At 51.7% G+C, this 24461-nt stretch overlaps 1 protein-coding gene across 2 annotated transcripts in view; it reads left to right on the plus strand.

Annotated features, from left to right (window-relative positions):
* The first annotated feature begins 19513 nt into the window (after positions 1-19513).
* LOC140695459 (netrin-1-like) overlaps positions 19514-24461 on the plus strand; it is a 42037-nt gene continuing 37089 nt past the window's right edge. For both annotated transcript variants that reach the window (XM_072958189.1, XM_072958188.1), the window contains exons 1-2: positions 19514-19866; positions 20331-21412. In XM_072958189.1, the coding sequence (XP_072814290.1) occupies positions 20395-21412 (1018 nt within the window). In that variant the 5' untranslated portion in view covers positions 19514-19866; positions 20331-20394. The remainder of the gene's footprint in view (positions 19867-20330; positions 21413-24461) is intronic.

The following is a 24461-nucleotide window of genomic DNA, read 5'->3' on the forward strand; positions in this document are numbered from 1 at the left end:
CCGGCTCAGGAGTGAGCCGGCCTTGCTTTGCTAAACCAGCTGAATTCCAGAAATACCAGCGGGGGGATCGGGTCACGTCATACCTGCCTCTCAAGACGAACAAGCTGAAAGTTGGGGCGGGGAAGGGTAGAGGGGCTGGTGCCATAGCATCTGAGAAAAAGGAAGGACCAGATGCAAGGACTGGAAAAAGCCCCATAGCAGGTGGAGGTGGACATAATTAACGGAGCCCGGGAGCAAGCCTGGACATGCCAACACGTCAAAACCTTGTCCCCAGGGACCCTGGTCTCGCTGGCCCCCTCCCTGAGAAAGCGGAGCAAGAATAACTTGAAGCTGACGTGCCCAGTAAATGTACAGCAGGAAGTCCTCATAAGCCCGGGGTTTGCTCAGAGGCCCTGGCCCCTGTGGCTAAAATCAGGATTATGTCTGTGCTGATTTTCTTCCCAGCTGGGTTTTAGGAAAAGCCTCAAACAGACCACTGGGTTGTGCCCAAGATTGGCAGGCGAGAGCAGCCTCCCTCTTCAGGCTTCCCCTTCCTGGACAAAGAGCTAACACTCAGAGGAAAAGAGCCCATCCCACAGCCTCCCTCTCCCCGGAACCCCCTTTGAGTCCCGGCTCTCGTCCCAGACAAGTGTGTTTGTGTGGACAGAGAAAAATGAATAACTTTTATGAGCTGAGCCCTAAGCAGACCAAGTGCCAGCTTTGCTAGTAGCGCCCAAAGCAATTTTGACCCTGGACCGGGGGTTCTCAGTGGAGATGCTATCGTTCAGTTGAAAATTTGTGGTGGCATGGCTTTGGCTGTCACAGGGATGGGGGACACTACTACTATTCAGTAGTCAGAAGCCAGAGGTGCCAGACATCTGCAGTGTACCTAGGAGACAGTTGTGCACCACCTGACTTCCCATACAATTTTCAGATTTCCCAGTGGACATTCATAAAAACGAAAAGCCATCTGTGCCTAGAGCCTGCTTTTATTTTGTCTATGGACACAAAGGATTTGTTTTGTTTTGTCTTGATTCACAATTTGACCACACACTGATATTTCCAGGAAGGCAACTTGACCAAGAACTGTTGACCACTTTGGAAAATCAACACCACTCAAGGTGTCTGAACCACGAGAGCAGAACACCCCTATCAGAGACCATTTGCTACTGTGGTCTTCTTGGTAATTCCACCCTTAGATGCAAGATTTCAACTGTTTCATTACGTGACACCTAATGTAGCTTTGCCCAGGCATTTGTGTACTGAAATAGTTACTTCACTATACATGACTTTCTTTTTATTTATTCTTTATATTACTATCAGGGCATTAGATTGATACAGGGGGAAATTATGTGTTTTGGAAAACTATATTGTCTATAAATTTCATTTTGGGATAAGGGAGAGTGTCATCAAGTATTTGTAATGAGGGGGAAAGCCATAGCTCAAGTGTAGAGTGCATGCTTAGCATGTACAAGGTCCTGGGTTCAATCCCCAGTACCTCCATTCAAAACAAAACAAAACAAATATTTGTAATGAAAAGGAGGAGGGTGCTGTGAAAAAACTAACCCCCGGGCCTCACTGCCTTCGTTGGATGGCAGTACATGAGCTGGTATGTACCTAACATTTTATTTTGTTTGTAAACGCGCACTGGTTTCTCAGGATTGGAGAGAATGTTTTTTTTTTTTCCCAGTGAGTGGTGCTGATTAGAGAAATTTACCGCACTGTAGGTGATATTACTGTACATAGTTCACAGGTGGAACTGCAGCTGCAGCTCTGTTTGCATGTTCATCAGAGTCCGAGACTTAACTGCAAGAGACCCCGGGGCCACTTTCGTTGCCCGAAGTGGTGTGATGGCGCCACCTAGTGGGACAGGGGAGAATAGCAGGTCTGTGAGATAGGTCAAGCACTTCAATCTGCAGGTGGGTAGCAATAACCGAGTAAATTCATTCACTAACATTTAGGGGGTGCCTACCGCATGCTGTAATTTTACATACATTAACTCATTTCATCTTGACATAATCATTAAGAAATGGGCACTGTTATCCCCATTTGGCACCTGGGGAAACTGAGGCACAGAGAAGGTGAGGGACTTGTCTATGTTCAAGAAGCCAGGGAGAGGCAGGGCTGGGATTTGAGCCCTGGAGGGCTGGCTCTACAGTTGCTGCTCTTAATAACTGTGCTTTAGCCTTGCAAGTGGCAGCTCTCCTAGGAGACCCTATTCTGAGAGTCAGACTACTGAGTCTGCGGGGAGACCTGCAGCCATTTGGAAGATTTCCAAAAGAGAAGAAAAAGAATAGAAAGTTCATACCTAAGTATGAGGACCTGGTAAGATCCAGAAAAGTCTTGCCTTTGTATGGGCTGTGGAAATCTCTGTGCATAAGTGTCCAGAAGGTGCTTGACCCTGAAATGGCTAATCCCTCAATTATACTGTGTGTTTCATGAGAGCAGAGACACAGTAAGTATGTTTTAATATAACGTCAATCTTGAGATACATTTCACATACCATACAATTCATCCATTTAAAGTGCACAATATAATGCCTTTAGTATATTCACAGAGTTGTGTAACCATCACCACGATCCATTTTTATCACCCCCAAAAGAAAGCCCGCTCCCATTAGCATTCACCCACCTCTTATCCCCTACCCCCACCCCCAGCCAGCCCTAGGCAACCACAAATCTGTTTCCTGCCTCTGTGGGTGTGCCTATTCTAGACATTTCATAATAAATGGAACCATACAATATATGACCTTTGGTGACTCGTTCCTTTCACTTAGCATACTGTCTTCAAGGTTCATCCCTGGTGTAGCCTGTATTAGTACCTCATTCCCTTTTATGGCTGAATAATATTGTATTATAGGGATAAGCCACATTGTATTTGGCCATTCATCAGTTGATGGACATTTGGATTGTTTCTGCTTTGGGGCTCTTATGAATGATGCTACTATGAATATTTGTGTACAGGTTTTTGTGTGGACATATGTTTTCATTTCCCTTGGGTATAGACCTAGGAGTGGAATTGCTGGGTCATACATTTAACCTCTTGAGGAACTGCCAGACTTTTCCAATCGCGGCATCTTTTTTCTCATCCCCACCAGGAATGCGTGAGGGTTCCAATTTCTCCACATCTTTATCAACACTTGGCATTATCTGCCTTTTAAATTATTATTATTATAGCCATCCTAGTTGGTGTGAAGTTACATCTCACTGGTGGGGCCATTGCTTTTTAGATTCCCAGACCACTGGAGTGGGATGGGATCACAGCATTCAGGTAGCCCAGTTTTGTTCATTTTGCAGGAGAAGCTGTGAAAGTGGAGAGAGAAGGGACTAACCCTAAGGCACAATTAGTAAAGGAGGCAGTAACCGAGTGTATACATTTTTTCTTTTAACCAGCTAAACTAAAGCCAGATGGCCCTGAAAAGATGAAAGGATCTGAATGATGCTATTCTCTAAAACCTAGAAGAAATTTCTGCACTGTAAAAAATCAGAAGACGATGAATCAACAACTAATAACTAATAGTCACAAATAGTCACTCCATGGACCTTCCAGATCATGGATCACAGATCAAAGTAAGCACTTTCCACTTGCTTCCCTGCTTTATACTGACAACATCATAGCTTGCAGAGTTGTAAGTGTAAATAAAGGGTCATAGATTCCTGGGGGAGGGTATAGCTCAGTGGTAGAGTGCATGCCTAGCATGCATGAGATCCTGGGTTCAATTCCCAATACCTCTACTAAGTAAATAAGTCTAATTACCTCCTTTCATTAAAAAAAAATTTTTAAGGTTATGGTCCAGTTAATGTCTGTTGAAGTTAATAGGGAGACACTCTTGGACATGCAGACACTTAAAAAGTCCAGCATCCACATGCCCTTCCCCCAAGAGTTACTAAGTTGTGTGAGAAATGAATCAAAATAAGGAATTCAGGAATGAGAAAGACCTTGATACCAAATCGCAGTAAACAACGAAGACAGAAAAACCGGGTTAATTATTAACGCAGTTTGCAATCTCAACACAAATGTCAAAAACTAATTTTTGAAAGAGAAGACACCTGATGTAAAATTTTAATAATGGCCTGAAGCTAGAATTGTAGTTTATGCCTGCAGACAGGTGCCCTGCGCGGCGGTGAGTTCGGCGGTGGCGGGTCCCCAGGGGCCGGCCTCGCTCCTGAACTCACTCTCCTGAGCTTAGAGGGGACACCCAGGATGGAGGGTTGCTCTCCGCGCGTGCCAGGCCAACTCCTGCTTCTTGTCCGCTGAAGGTGAAGTTCCTTCCACCTTCCCTCGGGTCCTCTTAAACTTTTGTTTCAAGAGTGTGAATATCACATTTTCCTAGTTTTAAGTGGCCACAGTTCTCTATTTTATAGCTTCAGTCATTTCAGCTGTGACCGGGGGAGGCGTGTCACTCGCCATCTTGGATGAAAGGACGAGAGGACCAGTTTAGCGCGGACTTAAGGAGCGTCTTGGGGTGATGACAGTGGGGACATAATCGCACGTCCTCGGACAAGAATTCTCAGTCCTATCCTCTCCCTCCCTCCCCCCCCCCCAGCATCCGGCCAAAGATACATTCCTCCATCACCAGGCCAACCAAAGCTTAGAGTGGGTAGGATGGGTGCTTTTCTCTTGAGCGTCCGTGTGTCCCAAATTATTCCCAACCTGTCCTCCTGTGCTTCAGGCTCAACTCCGCTGGAGCGGGCGCGGCGGGGCGCCGAGTGGGAGCGAGTGGCTGGGTTGTGTCCTGGGCGGGCTGGGAAGCAGGGTGGCCGCGGGGGTGCGGAGCCGCAAGGGCCCGGCCGGCCTGACACCACCTGGCGGAGTCTCGGGGAAGAGTCTTAAAGGCGCGCGCGCCCCGCGCCCAGCGCACTCCACCGGGAGCCGCCGAGAGCTCGCTTCCCTCTCCCGCACGGCGCTCCGGGAGGTAAGTGCGGTCCGCCGAGCCGGAGTCGGGGCCCGGTGGCGCGGCCCCGTGCAGCCCCGCGCTCGGGAAGCTCGGGCCAGGGCCGCGGTGGCCAGGCGGCGCCCAAGTTGTTTGAAGGCCTCGGAGGGCAGCTGGAGTGGTGAGCTCCTGGGCGGGGACCGCGGGGTGGCCGCGGGCCGGGGCCGTCTGAGGACGGGCGTCCCCGGCGGTGATGCCCGGGAGGCACCGGCGCGCGGCGCACGCTCCAGCCTCGGCCCCGCGCCCCGCGCCCCGCGCACTTGGCGCGCTCCGGCCGCGCCCCCGGCCAGCCCAGCCCGGCGGAGCCGCCACCTGGGCTCCGCGCCTTGCTCCCCGCCCGGGGCCCCGGCGGCCGGCCGCGCTCGGCGGCCGGCCAAGTCCGCCCCAGTCCCGCCGCGCCCGCGCCCGCGCCCCGGGCCACCCCGCCCGGCCTCTCGGCGCTGCGCCCCTCGCCTTCCCCAGCTCCAGTCGCTCGCTATTTTCACACCTCCCAGTGCCCCGGCCCCGGCGCCTGATTCAGTGCTTAGTAATTAATTTGGCGTTTCAGAATGGTCAGCGGGCTGGATAATGGGCGCATTCATCCCCCGGGCTAATCTGAACAGAGGTGGGAAGAAAGGCTTTCACAGACAGAAAATGCCATTCGCTGAGCGCTCAAAGGGGCTGTCACTCCTAGAATAAATCGCCGCCGCCCCTGCCGGCTCCTCTGGCCATTTCCATACAGACCGGCCCGCGCCGCGGACCCACCGGCCTCGGCCTCGGCTCCCGGGAATCACTCACTCGACTGCCTTCGACGGGAAAGTCGGGCGACAGCGAGACCCAGGCGGGGCCCGAGGGGAAACCAGGAGGCAAGGGGCTCGGGTTAAGGCCGCAGGGGACAAAGAGCTTGATTAGAAAATCAAATGCTGAACTAGAAGGAGGCGCAGCTGTTTCAAGCCGCGGACGTTGGAGCTGGGCTGGGGGAGCATCCGTCCCAAAGCCTGAGGTTCGCATAAAAGGAGGACGGCCCAGAGCCGTCCACAGCTGCCCGAGGTCACACAGAAAGCTTCAGGATCTCCAAATTGTACCCGGAAGCCAGCGCACCGAGCATTGATCGCAGAGACAGGGCGCGCTGGTGGAGTCCCGACCCTCACCAGACGTTTAATTTCGGATTCCCTGAGACATAAGCTCTTGGCCTGCGGGGCGGGAGGTGACACCATGCCCTCCGCGGCCTCCAGCTCACCACTCCTGCCTGGACCCTAGGGTATGCCCAGGAGCATGAGCTGAATCGGTGACCGCTCTTTATGCTCTGGCCTCGGGTCTCCCCGAGTGTTGGGCACAAGCCGTCTACGGGCTCTGCGAGTGGGGCCTCTCCCCGGCGGCGCCCCCTGCCCTCCGCGAGGGAGGATCGTGCGCGGCAGCCGCAGCCCTAACCTCGAGGGCCGCGCTGCTACAGCGCCCCCAGCCCGGCCGTAGAGCCTCGGGGTGGGCAGGGCTGGCTTGGCTCTCTCCAGAGTTAAGCTCCAGACACTTGACTCTCCTGCCGTGAGGGCTCACCGCGCGTCCACCGCACGGGGCAGATTTGGCCCTGGGCCCTTGCGCCCACGGGGAGCCTCCCATGGGGGAAAAGAAGGAGCTCTGGCCCTAACGCCCAGCCTCACCTTGGTTGAGAGGCTGGAACAAGGGAAGCTAGCTGGAAGGGGCCTTTCTGGAATGGCCAGATGGGTGTCCCAGGGTGTGGAGGGGATCTAACCCCATGCCACTCACCAACTTCTGAGTGGAAGTCACTCCTCCCTCTGAGTCTGTTTCCTTGTCTGCAAGGCAAGGGTGAAATGAGATCACACTTGGCTCCAAGTGCGGGACCCTGGGTAGAAGTATCCCAGGCACCGCTCACACCCCGACCAGCAGCAGCTCCCCGGCATCTCTCCAAGTCTTCATCAACACCTCTCCTCCCAGTTTAAGGACTCCTTGGATTTTTTTTTCTCGGTCTGCTTCCACCGATTCTTGCTGCTTCTGGGCTCTCCTTGAAACCACACATTCAAGAGCAGGAGGGAGCCCTTCAGAGACTCTCAGGCCATTTTACAGATGGTGATACTGAGCCTGGAAGTGGCCTGCGGGTGCCATCCAACTAATTAGTTAGGGGACTTGAACTGGAGAGGGCTTCATGCAGAGAAGTCATTCTGTGACTCTGGGCAGCAGCTCCTGTCCCCACCTCCCCAGGCTTCCCCAGGCCTGAGGAGGGGCCCAGAAATCTGCATTTTAAACAAAATTCCTAAAGCATTTTGATGCTGGTCGGGTAGAAACTATATTTAGGGAAACCCAGCCCAAACTGGGCTCTTTCCCTAGCAGCCCTGTCCCTCTCAGGACCACCGGCCTTGATCAGCAGAACAGTTTTTACGGTCTCCCACCCCTCTGAAGGCCTGTAGTGGGTGGCGTGTGCTGCTAGGAGATACCAGGGGTCTCCTGGGTGTAAAGCCTATGAGGGAGCAGATGTAGGGGAGCTGAGCGCCCTGCCAGATGAGGAATGGTCTCAGTGGGCTGCTGCTTGGACATTGCACTCCCCACCCCCAAACCTAGGGGCCTCCTCTTACCAACACACTTTCACAGCTGGACCTAACTGTGCACTTCAGGCCCCACACAGACAGTACAAGTGTGCCTGGAGGCCCCCCTTAGCTGGGCAAACCTTGCCCACGCCAGGGACAGAGCAGCCCGCCTGGGGATCGGTGCCAGCAATAACCCAGGTGCGAGCCGTGGCCCACAACACCCAACACCTGCCTCTTCCCCACCCTGGGGCTCAGAGGAGAGAAGGTGTGAGGGGGGGCAGGGGGCAGGCCTGAGAGGCTGGAAGAAAGTGAGTGGGGGGAGGAGAAGCTGTTAGGAACACAGGGGGGCCGGGGAGGGGACGAATCCCTATTTATGTGAGCTGTTTGTAGCTGTGGATTGTAAAACTGGGCAGGATTCTCTGGAGTAATTCATAGTGTTTGGACAAGACAAACATTGCTCTGCTTTAAACAAACCTCGAGAAAGGTCAGGCTGGTTCATCCCTTTGCTGCAAATCGCTGAGACTATCCAGATGATGAGAAAATCAGATCTTAGCTGAGGGGGCCCAGGCAGGAGGAGGCAGCTGTCTCCCGAGCCCTTTGGATCCAAGGTGAGGGCACCCAGCCCCGGGGAGGGTCCTTGGCTCCCACTCCGGAGACCGGAGACGTGGGTTGTGTGTGTGTGTGTCACAGGTGATGAGACATCATTCATGCCAAGGATCCTCTGCTTTCTTGAGCCAACCTGACCTGCAGTGAATCTTCTTCGTGTGGGCGAAGAGTTAATGAGAATCAAAGGCCCACGGATGCAGAATTCGATCCACTAACCTCAAGCCCAGATGTGCTCCTGGACACCAAGAAATCCCTGCTCCTCACATAGGGTCTGGGGCCCTCGGTGTTCATTTGGCAAATGTTTCTGAGTGCCTTCTATGTGCCAGGCCCATGCTAGGTGTTGGGCATGTGGTTGTGAACAAGAAAGATGTTGCTCCCCGACCCTCCCCCTCCCTGTGTTCCCCCAGAAGAGAAGCCTCTCCACCGCCACCATCACCTCAGCAAGCTCCCTGGCTGAGACCCAGCGTGTCAGGTCCCAGGCCAGGCCTGGCAGCAAGGACCGGCTTCCGTAAGTGTGAACTGCCATCGGGATTGTGATTTCGACCGTGGTTGTGACTACGGTTGTGATTGTGATGACGGCTCCGACGGTGATGATGGGGGTGATTATGCCTGTGGTTGCCATTAGGAGACTCCACTACTGAGGGATCTACCTGACCCTGAGCTGGATACTTCGTATTGATACTGACTTTCCGTGCTTGTTGACTTACCATTAGTATTAATTGGTAAGTAGTAAAGTATTGTTGATGCTTGTTAACACCGAAGCTCAGTCTTTCTCTGGTGCTCATTGTCACTGTCCTGTACCTGATCTCCTGGTGCCTGGGGTAGTTTGTCATCCTCTCAAGAGGATAATGGTAACCATGGTGATGGTAGTGGCACTGGGGTAGCTGGTTCCACACGACTTTATTAAAATTAGATTTGTTCAAGCCTTTGGACACTTCAGGGTTTTTGTATAGGCCTTTTTTTTTTTACTCTGTACTCCAGATATCCATGGGAGAGATGGAAGGAAAGAAGGATGGAAATAAAGAAGGAAGGAAAGGGGGGGAGTGTCTAGCTCAAGTGTTAGAGCGCATGCTTAGCATACACACGGTCCTGGGTTCAAGCTCAGTACCTCCTCCAAAAAACAAACAAACAAACAAACCAACCTAATACCCCCCCCAAGACGGAGGGAAGGAAGGGAGGAAGAAGAGCAGCAAAGGGACAGATAATCTTACTATCCCCTTTTTTTCAGAAGAGGAAATCGATGTTCAGAGAAGTGAAATGACTTGCCCCACTGTCTGAGTTCGGGTTGTTAGAACAGGCGACCATAGACTAGCGGCCTGAGCGACAGGTGTTTATTTCTCACAGTTCTGGAGGCTGGGAAGTCCAAGGTTAAGGGGCCAGCCCATTCCGTTCCTGCTGGGAGCTCTTTAACTGGTTTGCAGACAGCTGCCTTCTTGCTGTGTCCTCACGTGATGGAGAGAGAGATCATGTCTCTCATGTCTCTTCCTTTTTAAAAAAATTTTTAAATTAAATTTAGTTGTTAAAATTTAGATGTAATTGGCATGCAACATTGCATTAATTTCATGTCTCTCTTGTAAGGACCCTAATCCTATCATAAGCGCTCTACCTTCACGACCTAATCATCTCCCAAAGGCCCCACCTCCAAATACTATCACACTGGGGATGAGGGCTTCCAATAAATTTGGGGGAGGGACATAGTCATTCAGTCCCTAGCACCCACGGCCACAGAGGTGTGAAGGTCAGGAAGGGCACATGCCTGGAGCACAGTCTGAGCCTGCTCTGCCCCGCTGCTCACCTAAGCACCTCCCGGCCAACAGGGCGAGGAACCTGGGGCCCCTGGGAGACCCCATAAGCCAGGCTCAGCCAGAGGCGAGGAGGAAGCTCCCTAGGCTGGGTCATGTCCATCCAGCCATGTGTCTAGTTTCTGGCATCATTCTGGGGGCTGGCCCGGTGGCGCTCCCTGCCTGATGTTAGCATCAGTGAGTCCCCACCCCCCCATTCCTACTTTCCTTTAATACTTTATTATAGTTGAATAATCCATGCATTTATACAATCGGTTTGGAATCAATGGTCCATGTCTCTTTTCCTCTGTACCACCTCTTGGAATTAGCCCCCTCAGTTTTCTCCCTGTGTGACCTGTAGACCAGTAATACCTCATTTTTACTGACGTTTGCCGGAAAATAAGGTGTTCCACGTAATTGATTTTTGCAGTTAACAGAAGCATACTCCTTTGAGCACAGAAACTTCTTATGTAATTGTTTTTCACGAAAAACGTGTTTCCATCAAAATCATGATTTTTCCCCAATCTGTGTTAGCAGAATCAAATATAGCAGGTGTGACCTACATGTGGTGGAATGGGTGACCCACAGCCCAGTCCAATGGCTCCTTCTGAAGCCATCTTTAGGGACATCTGCCTCTGAGCAATTCACTCAGCCTCCCTGCCTCAGTTTGCTCACTTGGGAACAGGGGAGCAGTGGATGGACGTTCTCCCAGGGAGGCCCCCATGCCTTCCTACCTCGGCTGGGTTCTCATACAGTAATGCCCTCAGGAAGCTGGATGGTTGCAGGACCTGGGTGGTGGCTGGGACGGATTCTACTGTCAGCTGTCCCTTCTCAGTGTATCAGCGATCCCCAGTCACCCATTCCTCTGGGATGCTAATCTGCGGTTCTCTGTGACCCTGGAGAACAGAAGATGCCTGACCTCATCTTATAAACACTTCTAAGTGAAGAAGTCTGGCGTCCCTGAGGACTGAAATCCCCAGATATCGTGGTGATTCTTCTCTCAAAGGCCTAGGAGACTACTGACTTGCTTCTGGACTGTGTTCTGAATTGTAAAGGATGCTGCAACCCTGGCCTCCAGAAAAGGGGATTTACACTACCTTAATACAGACGTCAGGCACTTGGCAAGCTTCTAGGGGACGTGCTGAACTCCACATTGTGGGAGGTAAAACAGCAGGGAGATGAAGCCACAGAGCCCACGTGAAGAAGACCCAAAGGGAGACTTCAGGAACGTTTCAAAACCAGTGTTAGCACACCATCTTTCTGTTCCTTTCACTTACCCCAAGCTCGCCTTTTAAGAATTGCAAGAGTCCCTCTCAATCCTGGCATTTCTAAGATTTGGTGATGTCTTAGTTCCTGTGGTCTCTGTACCAAATTGCCACAAACTTGGTGGCTTAAAACAACGAAAGTCCATTCTTTCATCGTTCTGGAGGCCAGAAGTTCTAAATCAGGATCACCGGACTAAACTCAAGGGCTGTGCTTTCTCCAGAGGTTGGAAGGAGAATCAGCTCCTTGTCTCTTTCCGCTTCTGGTAGCTGCCAATATTCCTTGGCTTGTGGCCACATCACTCTCATCTCTGCCTCTGTCTTCACATGGTCTTCTCATCTTCCTTCTTGTCCTATCTCTCTCTGCCTCCCTCTTATACACTCATGATGGCATTGAGGGCCCACCCAGACAGTCCGTGATAATATTTCTATCTCAAGATCCTTAATCACACATGCAAAATCCCTTTTTATTTGCCATATACAGTAACATTCACAGGTTCTAGGGATTAAGACATAATCATTCCTGTGCGGGGGCAGGGGGGTGTTAAATTTTTTAGCCTACCACAGCTGGTCACATCAATTATCCATAATTTTGTGGTCTTTGATTAATTTTTAATGAATTTGTAAAGGCTTTCCTACTCTGTGCCAGGTAGTCTGTTAAACACTAGGATTCAAAGAGAAAAGACACAGTTCCTCACTCAGAAAGCTCATGGATTAATCAGGGCAACAATATGATATTAAAAGCCACAGGAAAGGCAACTTCAAGGCCTTAGAGTACCTAGGATGCATCCCATAGAGTTCAAATTCCTTATCAAAGTCTGCAAGGTGCTGCATACTCTGGCCTTATCAACTTCTCTGACCTCCCTTCTTACCACTCCCCTTCTCACTCACCAAGCCCCCACTAAGTTGACTGCCTTCTCATTCCTTAAACAAGACAATTCTACCTCAGGACCTTTGCACTTGCTGTCTCCTCACCCTGGAATGCACGAAGCCCCGGTCTCCTCACCATATCCCCACAGCAACCTTCCTCACTTAACTCTGCTCTACTGGACCAGAGAGCCCCCAGCCCAAGTACCTTGTCTAAAATCCACCTTTACCCCTGGTATGCTCTGTCCCCTCCTCTGCTTTTTTGTGTTCCTAGTACTTATCACAATCAAGTTGCCCTTGTCTGGGCCATGACCATGCTCCAAACAAGCATTTTGAGATGTGATGGCTAGAACTTTCCAGAAGATCCTAAACTCAAATGCATCCTGTTTTCATTTCCAATTCTCTTCCTTGTTTGGCCTGAGTAGCACATTGACCTAATTTCAAGTGGATCAGAGTGGGGTTGTGGGGGAGGCTTCTGCTAGGGTGAATCTGTAAATGTAAGGAGCCATTTTTCAGTTGTCATAATGACTGGTGAGTGTGTCGGGGGTGGGACTTAGTGGCATTTAGTGGACGGGAGTCAGAGATGCTGACTGTCCAGAGGTGGGCTGGACCGTTCTTCCCAGTGAGGAATTGCCTGGCCCCAAATGCCGACAGCACCTCTGGGGGAGAAACTATCTTAAGGAAACAGTTTGTATTTGAGTCCTAAAATAGTATTTTTCAGTTGTAATCGACAACCTTTCACTCTATAAGAGTATTTCAAATGATTTCTCCCCAAATACATCACCTTCTGCTAAACCTATGTCCCACAAACCATTTGTGTCCCCTTCCTCTTGGTGTCACTCCAGTGTCACCTCTACATTTTGTAGTTTCACCGAGGGGATGCCCTCTTTCAGATTCTGTGTAAGTGTTCCGTGAACTTAGCCCCAACTCAGGGCTCAGAGGCCCCCCCATGATTTTTCCCACCCAGAAAACCGTCCTTTTATTTGCACCCTTTGTGTCTTTCCTCCAAGGCCAGCCTTCCACCCATGACAAAGCTTCCCCTGATGGTGACCCATTTTCTTTATTTAAATAGCGTTCAGGGTGGGACCTTGTCAAAAGCTTTTTGCAAATGAAAATAAATTACATCTGCTGGTTCCCCTTATCCACAGGCGTTTTTCACCCCTTCAAAGAGCTCTGGTAGATTAAAGGATTTGGCGGATTTGGGGTTTGTATGGGCTTCTCTGCCCAACTCCGGAATCCTCAGCCAAGAAGCCGGCAGTAGGGAGGGCCTGAGCTGAAGGCGCAGATAAACAACACAGAAGCGACGAATAAACCTCCAGGAACCCCCACGCTATACGCGCCTGCTCTTCCATGCTCTAAACCCTTTTCCAGAACAGTCACATCTCTTGACTTGTCAGAGGACCTGGGATCCCTGGAGCAATCTCCATGAGGCTGATCAAGTGAGCTGAGTCTCGAAGCCTTGAAATGAGAGGAGGTCCCAAATTCTTCCAGGGTGAGCGATCTGAGCATTATGAGTAATAGAAAAAAAAAAAAAAAAGGAAAAAACCCAAACAATAAAAGCCCTAAACTACCATGTATTGAGCACCTACTCTGTCAACTTCTTTCCTTTCCAGTACATCTTTTTAATCACCCTAACCAGCCTACAAGGTAAGTGTGATGACCCCATGTCGCCGTGAGAAAATGGATGGGTTTTCTACTTGATGGGTGAAGCAGCTTGCCCAAGGTCACACAATTCAGTTGGAGTTGGACTCGAGGTTTGTCTAAGTTAAGTTCTCTCTGTCTCTGAAAGCAGCACAGTCACACGGACCACGCTGACCCTCTGGGAGGTCAGATGCCTGCATCAGTTTCCTCTGCTGCTACAAACTCCAGTCTATGTTGGAAGTCCTGGGAACCAATTCATCTAACGTGTGTTCTCTTAACTGAACCAGACGTGCTCAGAAGCCAGTCCAGCCAGGTCACAGCTCCAATTTCTGGTAGACTTGGATCCCTCTCCTGTCTAGAAATGGCTGAGACCCGTTTGCATCAGATAACATCTTATCCATAGGTGGTAAGAGCTTTGAACCCTGCAACCAGACCATTTTAGTTCAGATCTACTTAGTGAGACGATCTTCGGCAAGTTACCTTCCCGAGTCTCAGCTTCCTCCTCTGTAAAATGGAGCTAATAATATACCTATCTCATAAAATTCTTATCCAAATTATGAGTTAATGACTGATAAAATGCCTACAAGAGGGCTTGGCACACAGCAAGCATTATATCAATGTTTGATTTAAAAAGTTAAAAAAAAAGAAGAAGAAGAAATAAAACCCTTAGTCATGCCCAGGATGAAGGTCCCTCGGGTCATCTCATTTCTTCGAATTCCTGACTCTCTTCCCTGCAAACCATTAGCCTGTGTCCTCTGGTCCTTCCCCCCACCCCCCCATGGTGGGATGTTCCCTTCCCTGCATCCTCACCCTGTTCACTGGTGGCTCTCCTGGCCTTCAAGCTTACCCCACATACCCAGCGCCCAGGCAGGGGGAGCTGCTGTCCTCCTCAATTCCCACTGTTCCTCCCATCTTTGTTAAAACAACAGCAAGGCCCTGCTCCTTTAAGGCCGGAACCACACAACTGCTCTGTCTTCTATATCTCATCCTTGCCATCTCCACCCCATCGAGGTCACTCTTCTTTTTCTTTGAAGACACTAGCACCTGGGTCAGCATTCATCTTGGCTCCAAGCCGTGATGCTGGTACTGAGATGGACAGCCCAGCTGGCGCGTTGACCTCTCCAGTCACCTTCCCAGACTCAGCAGGCCTTGTCGTCACCCGGAGCTGTTCCACCTCTGGGACCCTCGGTGCAGGCATCCAGTTTTGGACCATGATCATCTCAGTTATTCCCATCTCATCTCTTCTTCTATCTTCCTGAACCTCTAGACCAGCTCTGTCCAACAGAACTTTCCGTGATGATGGAGATGTTCTTTATTGGAGCTATCCAAGTCAGGGGCAGCTGAGGAACTGAGCTTGAAATTCTATTTAATTTTAACTCATTCACTGAAATGGCCATGGCGACATGTGGTTGAACAGCAGGGCTCTAGAACCCTGGCCTGTTCCTTCTTCCATTGGTGGCCTGATTTCACTTCCTTCTCTCTTGAGCTTTGTCTCCACGTTCCATCACAGCAGCCACCCTCTTGCCCATGTCCCTTGGTCCCACTTCCTGGAAAAAACTATCAACTTTAGATTAATCCAACTGTTCTGCTTTCTCTAGGTCTACACAGGGGCTGCTGGGCACTGCTGGGGCTTGACTTTGCTGGGAGACATTCTTTCTCATAGATGGTCACCAACCTCTATCAGACCTTGAATTCTGTCCAGCCAGCACGTTCCCTTCTCCTTAAGGACCCAATCAAGACTTCCTGCCTTTCCAAATCTGCTCCCTTACTGTCAGCGGGTGGTGTCACTTCCTAGTGCATTGAAACAAGAGCAGCTTTCAGACCACCTGACCACCCATTTTCCGAGGCTAGTTTTATCTGTCTTCAGCATCCTCCTTCTGAGCCTTCTTGTCAACATTCAGGCTCGCTCAGATAGCCTTATCTTATAAACAACAATAGAAAATGCCAACCTCCCGTCAATCCCGTGTCACCTTCCAATCACCCCATCTCTTTCCTACCACTTGTTTTCACACCTCTCCAAAGCCATCTACACTTGCTGTCTCCACTTTCTCACCTCCCGTTCACTTTATAACCTGAGGCAGCCTGGCTTCTGTCCCCACCACTCCTCTGCCACTACCAGTCAAGGTCACCAATGACTTCCTTGTAGTTTAATCCAAAGGACTCTTTCAGATCTTATCTTGACCTTGAAGGCATGTGATACTTGCTCACCGCCCCTCCTTCCTGGAAACTTGCCTGTTGGTTTCCAGGACACCTGAGTCTCTTGGTTTTCTTCCTCCTACTCTGGCCACTTCTAAGTTTTCTTGACACTATCTTTCTAGGGGGATCCTGGGACTTCACAGGTAAGGCTGGGTGCCAAGAAGGGCGACTCCCCCTCCCAACGCATTCCTTGCTGGAACACCTGGGAATGCGCTTTCTCACCCAAGAGCCTCCCTGTTGTGTTTTGAATGCGTTTGTCCTGTGAATCCTGCCACTCAGAGCCTGACACGCCTTTTCGGGTGTGTATTTATCACCCCCACTTTGAGAAGCTCTCACAACACTTGGACATCTGTTTTATTCATTTGCCCCCTCAAAAGGCCGTATGCTGGAGGAAGGGACACTGACAGATTAGAGAGCATTGGGAGAGGCTGCAGAGTGGTCAGAAAAAAAGGGTCCTGTGAGAACTCATACAAAGAACTGGGAACATTTTGCCTAGGAGCGATAAAACCGAGGGGTGACACGGGGCTGATCTTCAAAAATTTGAAGAGGTAGAGCCTTGGTCGGGGCTGCTGTATGGAATCGAACCAGCTGTACAAGTGACAGGGTTTTCCCAGAATGCTGTGGACCTCCAGGCTGCAAAGTGACAGTCCTGGGCACCAGGACCTACCGCAGAAGATAAGCTTAGACCTCAGTGATCACAATAAAAGTGGGAAGTGCCCTCCCTGCCCCACATATCCTTCCTGAAGACCACTGGCCTAAGCTCAGCTGGCGAGGTGCAACCCCAGGGAGTACAGCTTCAAACTTGCTGCCACGTGAGGCCCATCAAAAGCTCTGGGACAGAAACATAGCAGCAGGAAGGCTTGAGAGCGCTGGCAATCCGGTCTTGCAGATACTCCAGGAATCAAGTCAGGTGGGCAGTGAGCAGGGTAGCCCGATGAGCCTCTTTCAGACCCATTTTTGTCAGACTGTCTTCCTGACCTGTGTTTTGGTGCGAGGCCATTAGTGTACACTGTGGGCCATCACAGACACCCTCTGAGGGGCTTAGGGATGTTGAAGATGCTTGCTTGTTACCTCACACTGTGTTCTCTTTATGAGGCCCCCCAGGAGAAATTCTTGTCTGATTTTAGTACCAAGAATAGTTGTAATTCTCTTGAGTAATAGGTCTGTTTTTATCCCATGGACGCTGGGAATTGTGTAACTGACATGGTCTCCTTTTCATTTTGGCTGCGGGAAAGCTGAGAGACAAATTTGTGGCCCACCCCCAGGAAGTGAATAGGGCATTCTAGGGGGCGCTTAACCTTGATTCCCATCTCTACTTTGTCTTCCCTCTTAGTTTCTCTTTCTTCTCTTAGTTCTCCTTGTTTTACTGTGTACAGTCAAGAACAGACAAGCAAAAACAAAAATCACCTATAATCTAATCTCACTTTCCCAAGATACCTACAAGGAACAATGTTGTCTTTTCAGGCATACTTTAAAAAATAAAAATGAGAGTATGCTATGCATAGTGTTTCTTGGAGGGGGCACAGTATTTTGTAAATGGCTTTTTTCGTTTTATATGTCATGAACCTCTTTCCATGTCATTAAATGTCCCTCTTTAAATAATTTTAAAATTCTATGAAGAGCTAGCAATTTAAAACTAACAAATAACATTTCCGCAGCCCCTTAATGTGTGCCTGGCTTTATGTATATTCACCTTTATATGAAAGTATACTCACATAGATGGATCTAAATACAATATGTATGCATACATATTATAAGCTATAATTTCTGTATGTGTTAACTCATTTAATGCTTACAATCCTGTGAGATAGAAATTATTGTCCCCCTTTAACAAGTGAAGAAACTAAGGCACAGAAAGATGCAAAACTTGCCAAGGTCATACTTTGGCTCCAAAGCACGTGCTCCTAACTGCTCTGCTGGCTTTCCGTATGCCATTGGGATTTCACAGTCCACAATGGTTAAACATTTCACAGTCCACCTGGTTAAACATAAAAAAGAAACATTTATCTCCTTCCACCTCACTTTCTTATTTATGTTATTTTGCTTTGTTTTAAGTCCCCTTGTAAGTCACCCAAAATCCCCTCTGCCACAAGGCAAGTGTAGAGAGTGGTACACAGCACAAGAAGGCAAAGCTAAAGTGTTCCCCCAGGGGAGGGGATGAATCCAGGCTGCCCTGCAATGGAGAGGATTTATGTCTTTGGTCTGCGGTGAACTTCCATCCTTGGAAGAGCTGGCTTGGGTGGCCGTCTCTCAGGGAGGCTGGGGAGGGCTGTCTTCCAAAGAGAATGAGCTGGGCCAGACCAGCCCCAAGGCTCCTTCGTACATTCTCGGAGTTTATGAAAATACCAGTAAGACAAAATGAGGCACTCAATGGAGATAATGCAGCAAGTCAGCTGTTGGGCCAGAACCAGGACCCTGTGCTTTCAATCCAGGATCACTCATCTAAAAGTAACAACCGCAGTTTAGTTCCAAACTCTCAGCCCAGTGTATTCTTTCCCCAGAGTGCTTTGGCTACTGCTGCAAGATGGTCAAAAGGATGCTGTCACTGTCCTCTGTCCTTTTGTTAGTGTGGCAGAGAGGAAGGGAAGGAGAATCTGGGTGGCCCTGAGGATGCCCTATGAGACTACAGTTGGGTGGGACTATCCATTTGACAAACGGGAGGACAGGAAGGAGCCAGGTTTCTTTCTATTCCTGGATGTGATGTTTACTAGCTGGGAGATCTTGGTCAAGTTTCTTACCTCCTGAGACCTGAGTTTCCTCATCTGCAAAATAAGAGTTTAATACCTACTTGCAAAGCTGTTGTGGGCTCCCAAGAGATAGTATGGGCTACAGCACCCTTAAAAACTGAGCCAATAAGTACCTATAAGGCTGCCTCTGTATCTGGGGGCAGCTAGACAGAGGCCTGGCAGAGCCGTCCGGGAGGGGCGTTGGCCAGTGCCCAGATGCTGTCTGGCTTTTTCCCCACTTCACCCTCCAGCCCACTACAGCTCCTCCGGCAGGAAAGGGGCCGTGTTCCCAACAGAGGCCCACAGCATAGTGACAACTGTGCGGGGGTTGGGGGGCTTGGGGTGGGGAGTCAGAGCTCTTTCTCGCCGGACTCCAGGGGCTTGGGGCAGGAGGAGTAAGCCAGCAGAGGTTCCATCCTCCTCTTCCTCCAGATCCCGGGCTGTCTGCCCACGGGGCACGGCCCTGTACGCGGTGCCACCGCGGCCATCAGGCTGGGTTAGAGGAAGGCCCGACCCCAACGCGGCAAAGAAAACAAACACAGATGTGTTTGCCCGGGACCAGGAGGGAGAAAAATCTCCCACTCCCCCGCCGCCTGAGCGCTCCCCTGGGCGTGGGGCCGGCGGAAACCTGCGGGGCTCTCCCGGCAGCGGCAGCGCAGGGCCGGGGCGACGCGGACGGTCCCCGGCCGGCCCCTCCTCCCTCGGCGGGGTGCGCGCCGGGCCCAGCCCCCCTCTCCGGGGTTTCCCCGGGCGCTTTCCTCGCTTTCTCTTTGTCTCTGCTTCTCTTTCTCGGGCGCCCGGGTTCCCACCCGATCGCGCTCCCGCTCTCTCCAGGTCCCGGGCCGCTTCCCTTTAACTTTCTTCTTTCCCGGGGTTAAAACTTTGCTCGCGAGCGGGCGGCAGCTCGCCGACGTTATTGGCCGGCGCCCCGCCCGGCGGCCCCGCCCCCCGCCCCCGCGCTCCCCTCCGCCCCCCACTCCCAGCGCGAGTGGCGGCGGCGGCGGCGGCGGCGGCGGAGCCTTTGGGGGCGTGCGTGCGTGTGTGAGTGCGCGTCAGCCAGCGGGAGTGTGTGTGCGCCCCGGGCGCGGGCTGGGCGGCACTCGCACGGCGGCTGAAGCGGCGGGAGCCGGGCGGTCGCGTCGTCACTCGAGAGAGAGAGGCGGCGGCGGCGGCCGGGCCGGGCCGGGCCGGGCCGGGGCTGGGGCAGCGGCGGCCGCGCCAGGCATGGAGCTGGCAAGCCCGCGCTGAGGCCGGACTCGCCTGCTAGCAGCCAGCGAGAGGCTCTCCGCCGTCCGGCGCGCGGGCTCCCCGGCCGGGGCCGGGCAAACTTTTCTTTCTCTTTTGCCGTCTCCAGAGGTAAAGTCCCGAATGCGGACTCGCCGGCGGGGTTGCGATTCGACACAGCGGAACGGGACCCCGGGCTGCGGGGAGGAGGGGGCGCGCGCCGTGCGGGCTCGGGGGGGGGGAGGCACGAGCTCTCCTGTGTCCGAGATTTGGGATACTGGCGGGCCGGCCGCGGACAGGCAGACGGGCGCGGGCATGACCCTCGGGCGGCGTGGAGGCGGTGGTGGCGGGGAAGCCGAGTGATCGCCCGCGGTCCCGACTCGCCGCCGGCAGGGAAGAAGAGGCGCGGGCCGTACGGGCTTGGGGGGGGTCCCCGGATTTGCCTGCCCCCGGGACGCGGGGAAGCGAGGCGGGCGTTCGGCCGCGGGCTTGGTGCCGGGGAAGCGGGGCGTTTGCCCGCGCCCCCGCTCGCCGCGCCCCCGGCGGGTGGAGGGAGCGGGGCGGGCTGGCTGAGCGCGGCTCCCCTCTCTCCGCAGGCGCCTTCTGCGGCGGGCAGAACGACTTTTCGGCGCGGCGGGGCCGGGGCAGGCTGGACGCAGCATGATGCGCGCAGTGTGGGAGGCGCTGGCGGCGCTGGCGGCAGTGGCGTGCCTGGTGGGCGCGGTGCGCGGCGGGCCCGGGCTCAGCATGTTCGCCGGCCAGGCGGCGCAGCCCGACCCCTGCTCGGACGAGAACGGCCACCCGCGCCGCTGCATCCCCGACTTTGTCAACGCAGCCTTCGGCAAGGACGTGCGCGTGTCCAGCACCTGCGGCCGGCCCCCGGCGCGCTACTGCGTGGTGAGCGAGCGCGGCGAGGAGCGGCTGCGCTCCTGCCACCTCTGCAACGCGTCGGACCCCAAGAAGGCGCACCCGCCCGCCTTCCTCACCGATCTCAACAACCCCCACAACCTGACGTGCTGGCAGTCGGAGAACTACCTGCAGTTCCCGCACAACGTCACGCTTACGCTGTCTCTAGGCAAGAAGTTCGAAGTGACCTACGTGAGCCTGCAGTTCTGCTCGCCACGGCCGGAGTCTATGGCCATCTATAAGTCCATGGACTACGGGCGCACGTGGGTGCCCTTTCAGTTCTATTCCACGCAGTGCCACAAGATGTACAACCGGCCGCACCGCGCGCCCATCACCAAGCAGAACGAGCAGGAGGCCGTGTGCACTGACTCTCACACCGACATGCGCCCGCTCTCGGGAGGCCTCATCGCCTTCAGCACTCTGGCCGGGCGGCCCTCGGCGCACGACTTCGACAACTCGCCCGTGCTGCAAGACTGGGTCACGGCCACCGACATCCGCGTGGCCTTCAGCCGCCTGCACACGTTCGGAGACGAGAACGAGGACGACTCGGAGGTGGCGCGCGACTCGTACTTCTACGCCGTGTCGGACCTGCAGGTAGGCGGTAGCTGCAAGTGCAACGGCCACGCGGCCCGCTGCGTGCGCGACCGCGACGACAGCCTGGTGTGCGACTGCAGGCACAACACGGCCGGTCCGGAGTGCGACCGCTGCAAGCCTTTCCACTATGACCGGCCCTGGCAGCGCGCCACCGCCCGCGAGGCCAACGAGTGCGTGGGTGAGTGGGGCGCCGCGGGGACGCGGGCGGCGGGCGGCGGGCGGGGACCGGGGCGGCGGCTCCTGAGTCTCGCGACCGCGGGTTCTCCGGAGCGCCGGTGGACTCCGCCGCTGAGGGTCGCCAGCTGCGTGGATGTGGGAATGGTGGGAGGCGCGTTCCGGGATGTCCTGGACCGAGGAGGGCAGAGAGCCGGTCCACTCGTGCGCCTGGCACTGGCCGTGGACTCTCGGGTTTGGGTCTAGGGCACGGTGCGAAGCCAAGAAGAAGCACGAGAAATGATGCGGGAGAAGGCTTTGCAGAAAATTTGCTGACGGGTCCTCCTAACCCCGGATTCAAAGGCAAAAGCTCATTGCCTTCCGCTCAGTTTGGCGGGACCCTGGGATCCACCTCCGCCCCTCCCCACCCCCATTTCCTAATCTGCAGCTGATCGCCCTGCTGGGGACCCCGGCCCGGTTCCCGGGAAGTTCCAGCTCCGCGACCACAAGTCCCTTGGGAGATGGCAAAGGGCTTTGCAGTTTGAGGCCAGTTCGGTACCCGACGAATATCATTTCTGCGTCCTCCATTTGTCTTTTATGGTTTGGAAAAAACAGTATGTATTTTCCTTTTGCACAGCGTGTTTAAGTTAACAAAAGAATGATGTGATTTAAATCAATTACTACCTACAGATTACAAAGGGAGTTCACTAATTATTTTAAACTAATTCAAGCTCTATCCAAAAAAGAATACCAGATTTTTTTTTTGGTTAGCGTCAAGATTTGGTGAAATTAAACAGTTCCGAATTAACTAAGGGCGCAGATTCTTATTTTAATGGGATCTCGGTGCCTGGAAGAGAAATCTGACAAAATCAGCCCTGGTGGATACTGCTGGGTCAGAAATGAGACTTAAAAATGGGATCCATTCTGTTTTTGAATTTTAGGACTTTGCTGCTGTAGAAACTCTGAGGCATCGGTTTCTCCCCAGGAGGAAAGAACAAAAAAGGAAGGGAAAAGTAGTAAGACCCCACTCCCTTTTTCCACGATAAGGTGTACATTTCCAAACCCCACATTTCATTTTACTGAAAATTATTTGGTTTGTCACCATACCGTTTGGTGTTCATTTTTTGTGAAATACAGATACTCCCTCCCCCTGCCCCCACCCCAGGCAGCCAGTGTGAGTCTCTTCAGTTGCTTCAGCCTCTGAGGCACATTACAAAGTTCGCTGGGTCCCCACAAACACACGTTTTGAGGTCTGGTTCTGATTAATTGTGTCATGTTGTTGTCGAATAGTTTGTGCCTCATGACTGTGGATGCAGACTTTTGGAATGGAAAACATGTTTTGGAGAGCCGGATCGGCACTGAGGCCTGGTCAGGCATCTTGGTCTGCAGAGGCCCATCCCTCCTGTTGCCTGGCTGGGCCTCCATTTTTACCCTCCGAGTGTCCCACTTCTGTTCATCCCCCCTCCTTTAAGGGACAGAACTGGTTGCCAGTTTGAAGAGACTTTTCAGGATTCGGCGGCAAGATAGTGGTTATACCCAGACTTAGTGGTCTTTGAGAATAAAACTCCTTTGATCTGCTCAGTTCCTTCAGAAATGTTGGTTTTTCCCATCTCTTGTCTTTCTTCTCCCCCTTTCCTCTTTTCTTCCTTTTGTGCGTAAAAATCCTTCGTTGACATTTAAAAGGCTTCCCAGGGTTTTGCTATCAATTTTAGTTTGTCTGTGCACGTGAAGGATAACTTCTCATTGTCACTGGCAGGGCCTGATTGGAAGAAATACAAGGGAATACATTGAGGCAAATAAACTGGATATTATGGTAACATTTTACTGGCTTGAAAATTCGTCTTAGCAGCGTTGGTATTGTTCAGATACCAACCACCCCCATCTCTCCCTGTCACTTTGGATGTGGAGACGCAACCCGCAATTGTTATAACAATGGCCACGCACTTGAAATGATCTCTATAGTTGAGGATTTTGTCTTTTGACCAAAGCACTAACTCTGTGCACAAACTGGATTGACCGGTTTATTTTTAAGCCAAATTGAGCAATCAACATATTAACTAACGTAATTAGAAGGCCTTTTTGTTCAAAAAGTTTAATTAGGCCTAATAAGTACATAATCTACATGACAAATAATCGGCTGACAATATTTTCTGGTTTTTACTGAAGTTATTTTAATTCTCAGTAGTCAAAGTATCTTTAAATCTTGCCAATTATTCAGTCATCTCATAAAAGCCAAGCCAAGTCAACAATGTTAGAAGTTATTTATAGTTTCCTTTTAGAATAGATGTTCTGATACCTTGTAGATATAGCCCCGGGAATGTCAGGTTGAAGTTCCCATAAAGTCTTAATTGAAGTCTTAGTGATTTTGCCATCATTCCGCAAAAGAGAAAGTCAGCAAAGACAATTTAGAAGTGATTTACAAGTAAAGGTCGAGCTTTTTATGAAAAGGCCCTGAAGTGGAGGTATGTGAATGAATTAGTATTTGACAGGTGTTCTGAGACACTACAGGGCACTGTGCTGGGAAAAAAGCATTAATAAATCCTTCAAACACTAACTTTTGTACTATCAGCGGCTCAGATTTTTTCCCCCAACATAATCCCATCTTGTGAATTTCACACTGTTGACATAAAGCCGGGCTACCCAGATTATTTACAGCTAAGGCAAAGTAAAGCATGTATTTTTCTTTTAAAAAAGAGTCTTGATTTAAAAAAAAAAAGGGTTGTCATTATCACTGTGCTCTTCTCTTTGCCTTTCTAAAATGAGACATGATTTATAATAGACTAAATTGGCATCCTTCCTTTAACCCTCTCACCAGCCCCCTCGCCCCCCAAATCCTAAAACTTAAAAAAAAATCGGTATTATTATTTGACTGAATGATTCTAGGCAGGGCCCAGGTACTTTCAGCTGACTAAGAAATGCCTGTATCCTATAGGTTTTCTTTGGTCCAGCTTTCTTTTCAGTGTTCTTTCAAGGTTGAGTTCTCTGTGGAATAAATGTGAACTTTTGTAAGGCCCAACTTTATTTTAAACGCAATTTTGGGTTTCTTCCGGGGGTGGGGGGAACCCAAAACAATA

Source organism: Vicugna pacos, unplaced genomic scaffold, assembly GCF_048564905.1.
Source record: "Vicugna pacos unplaced genomic scaffold, VicPac4 scaffold_215, whole genome shotgun sequence".
Classification (NCBI taxonomy): domain Eukaryota; kingdom Metazoa; phylum Chordata; class Mammalia; order Artiodactyla; family Camelidae; genus Vicugna; species Vicugna pacos.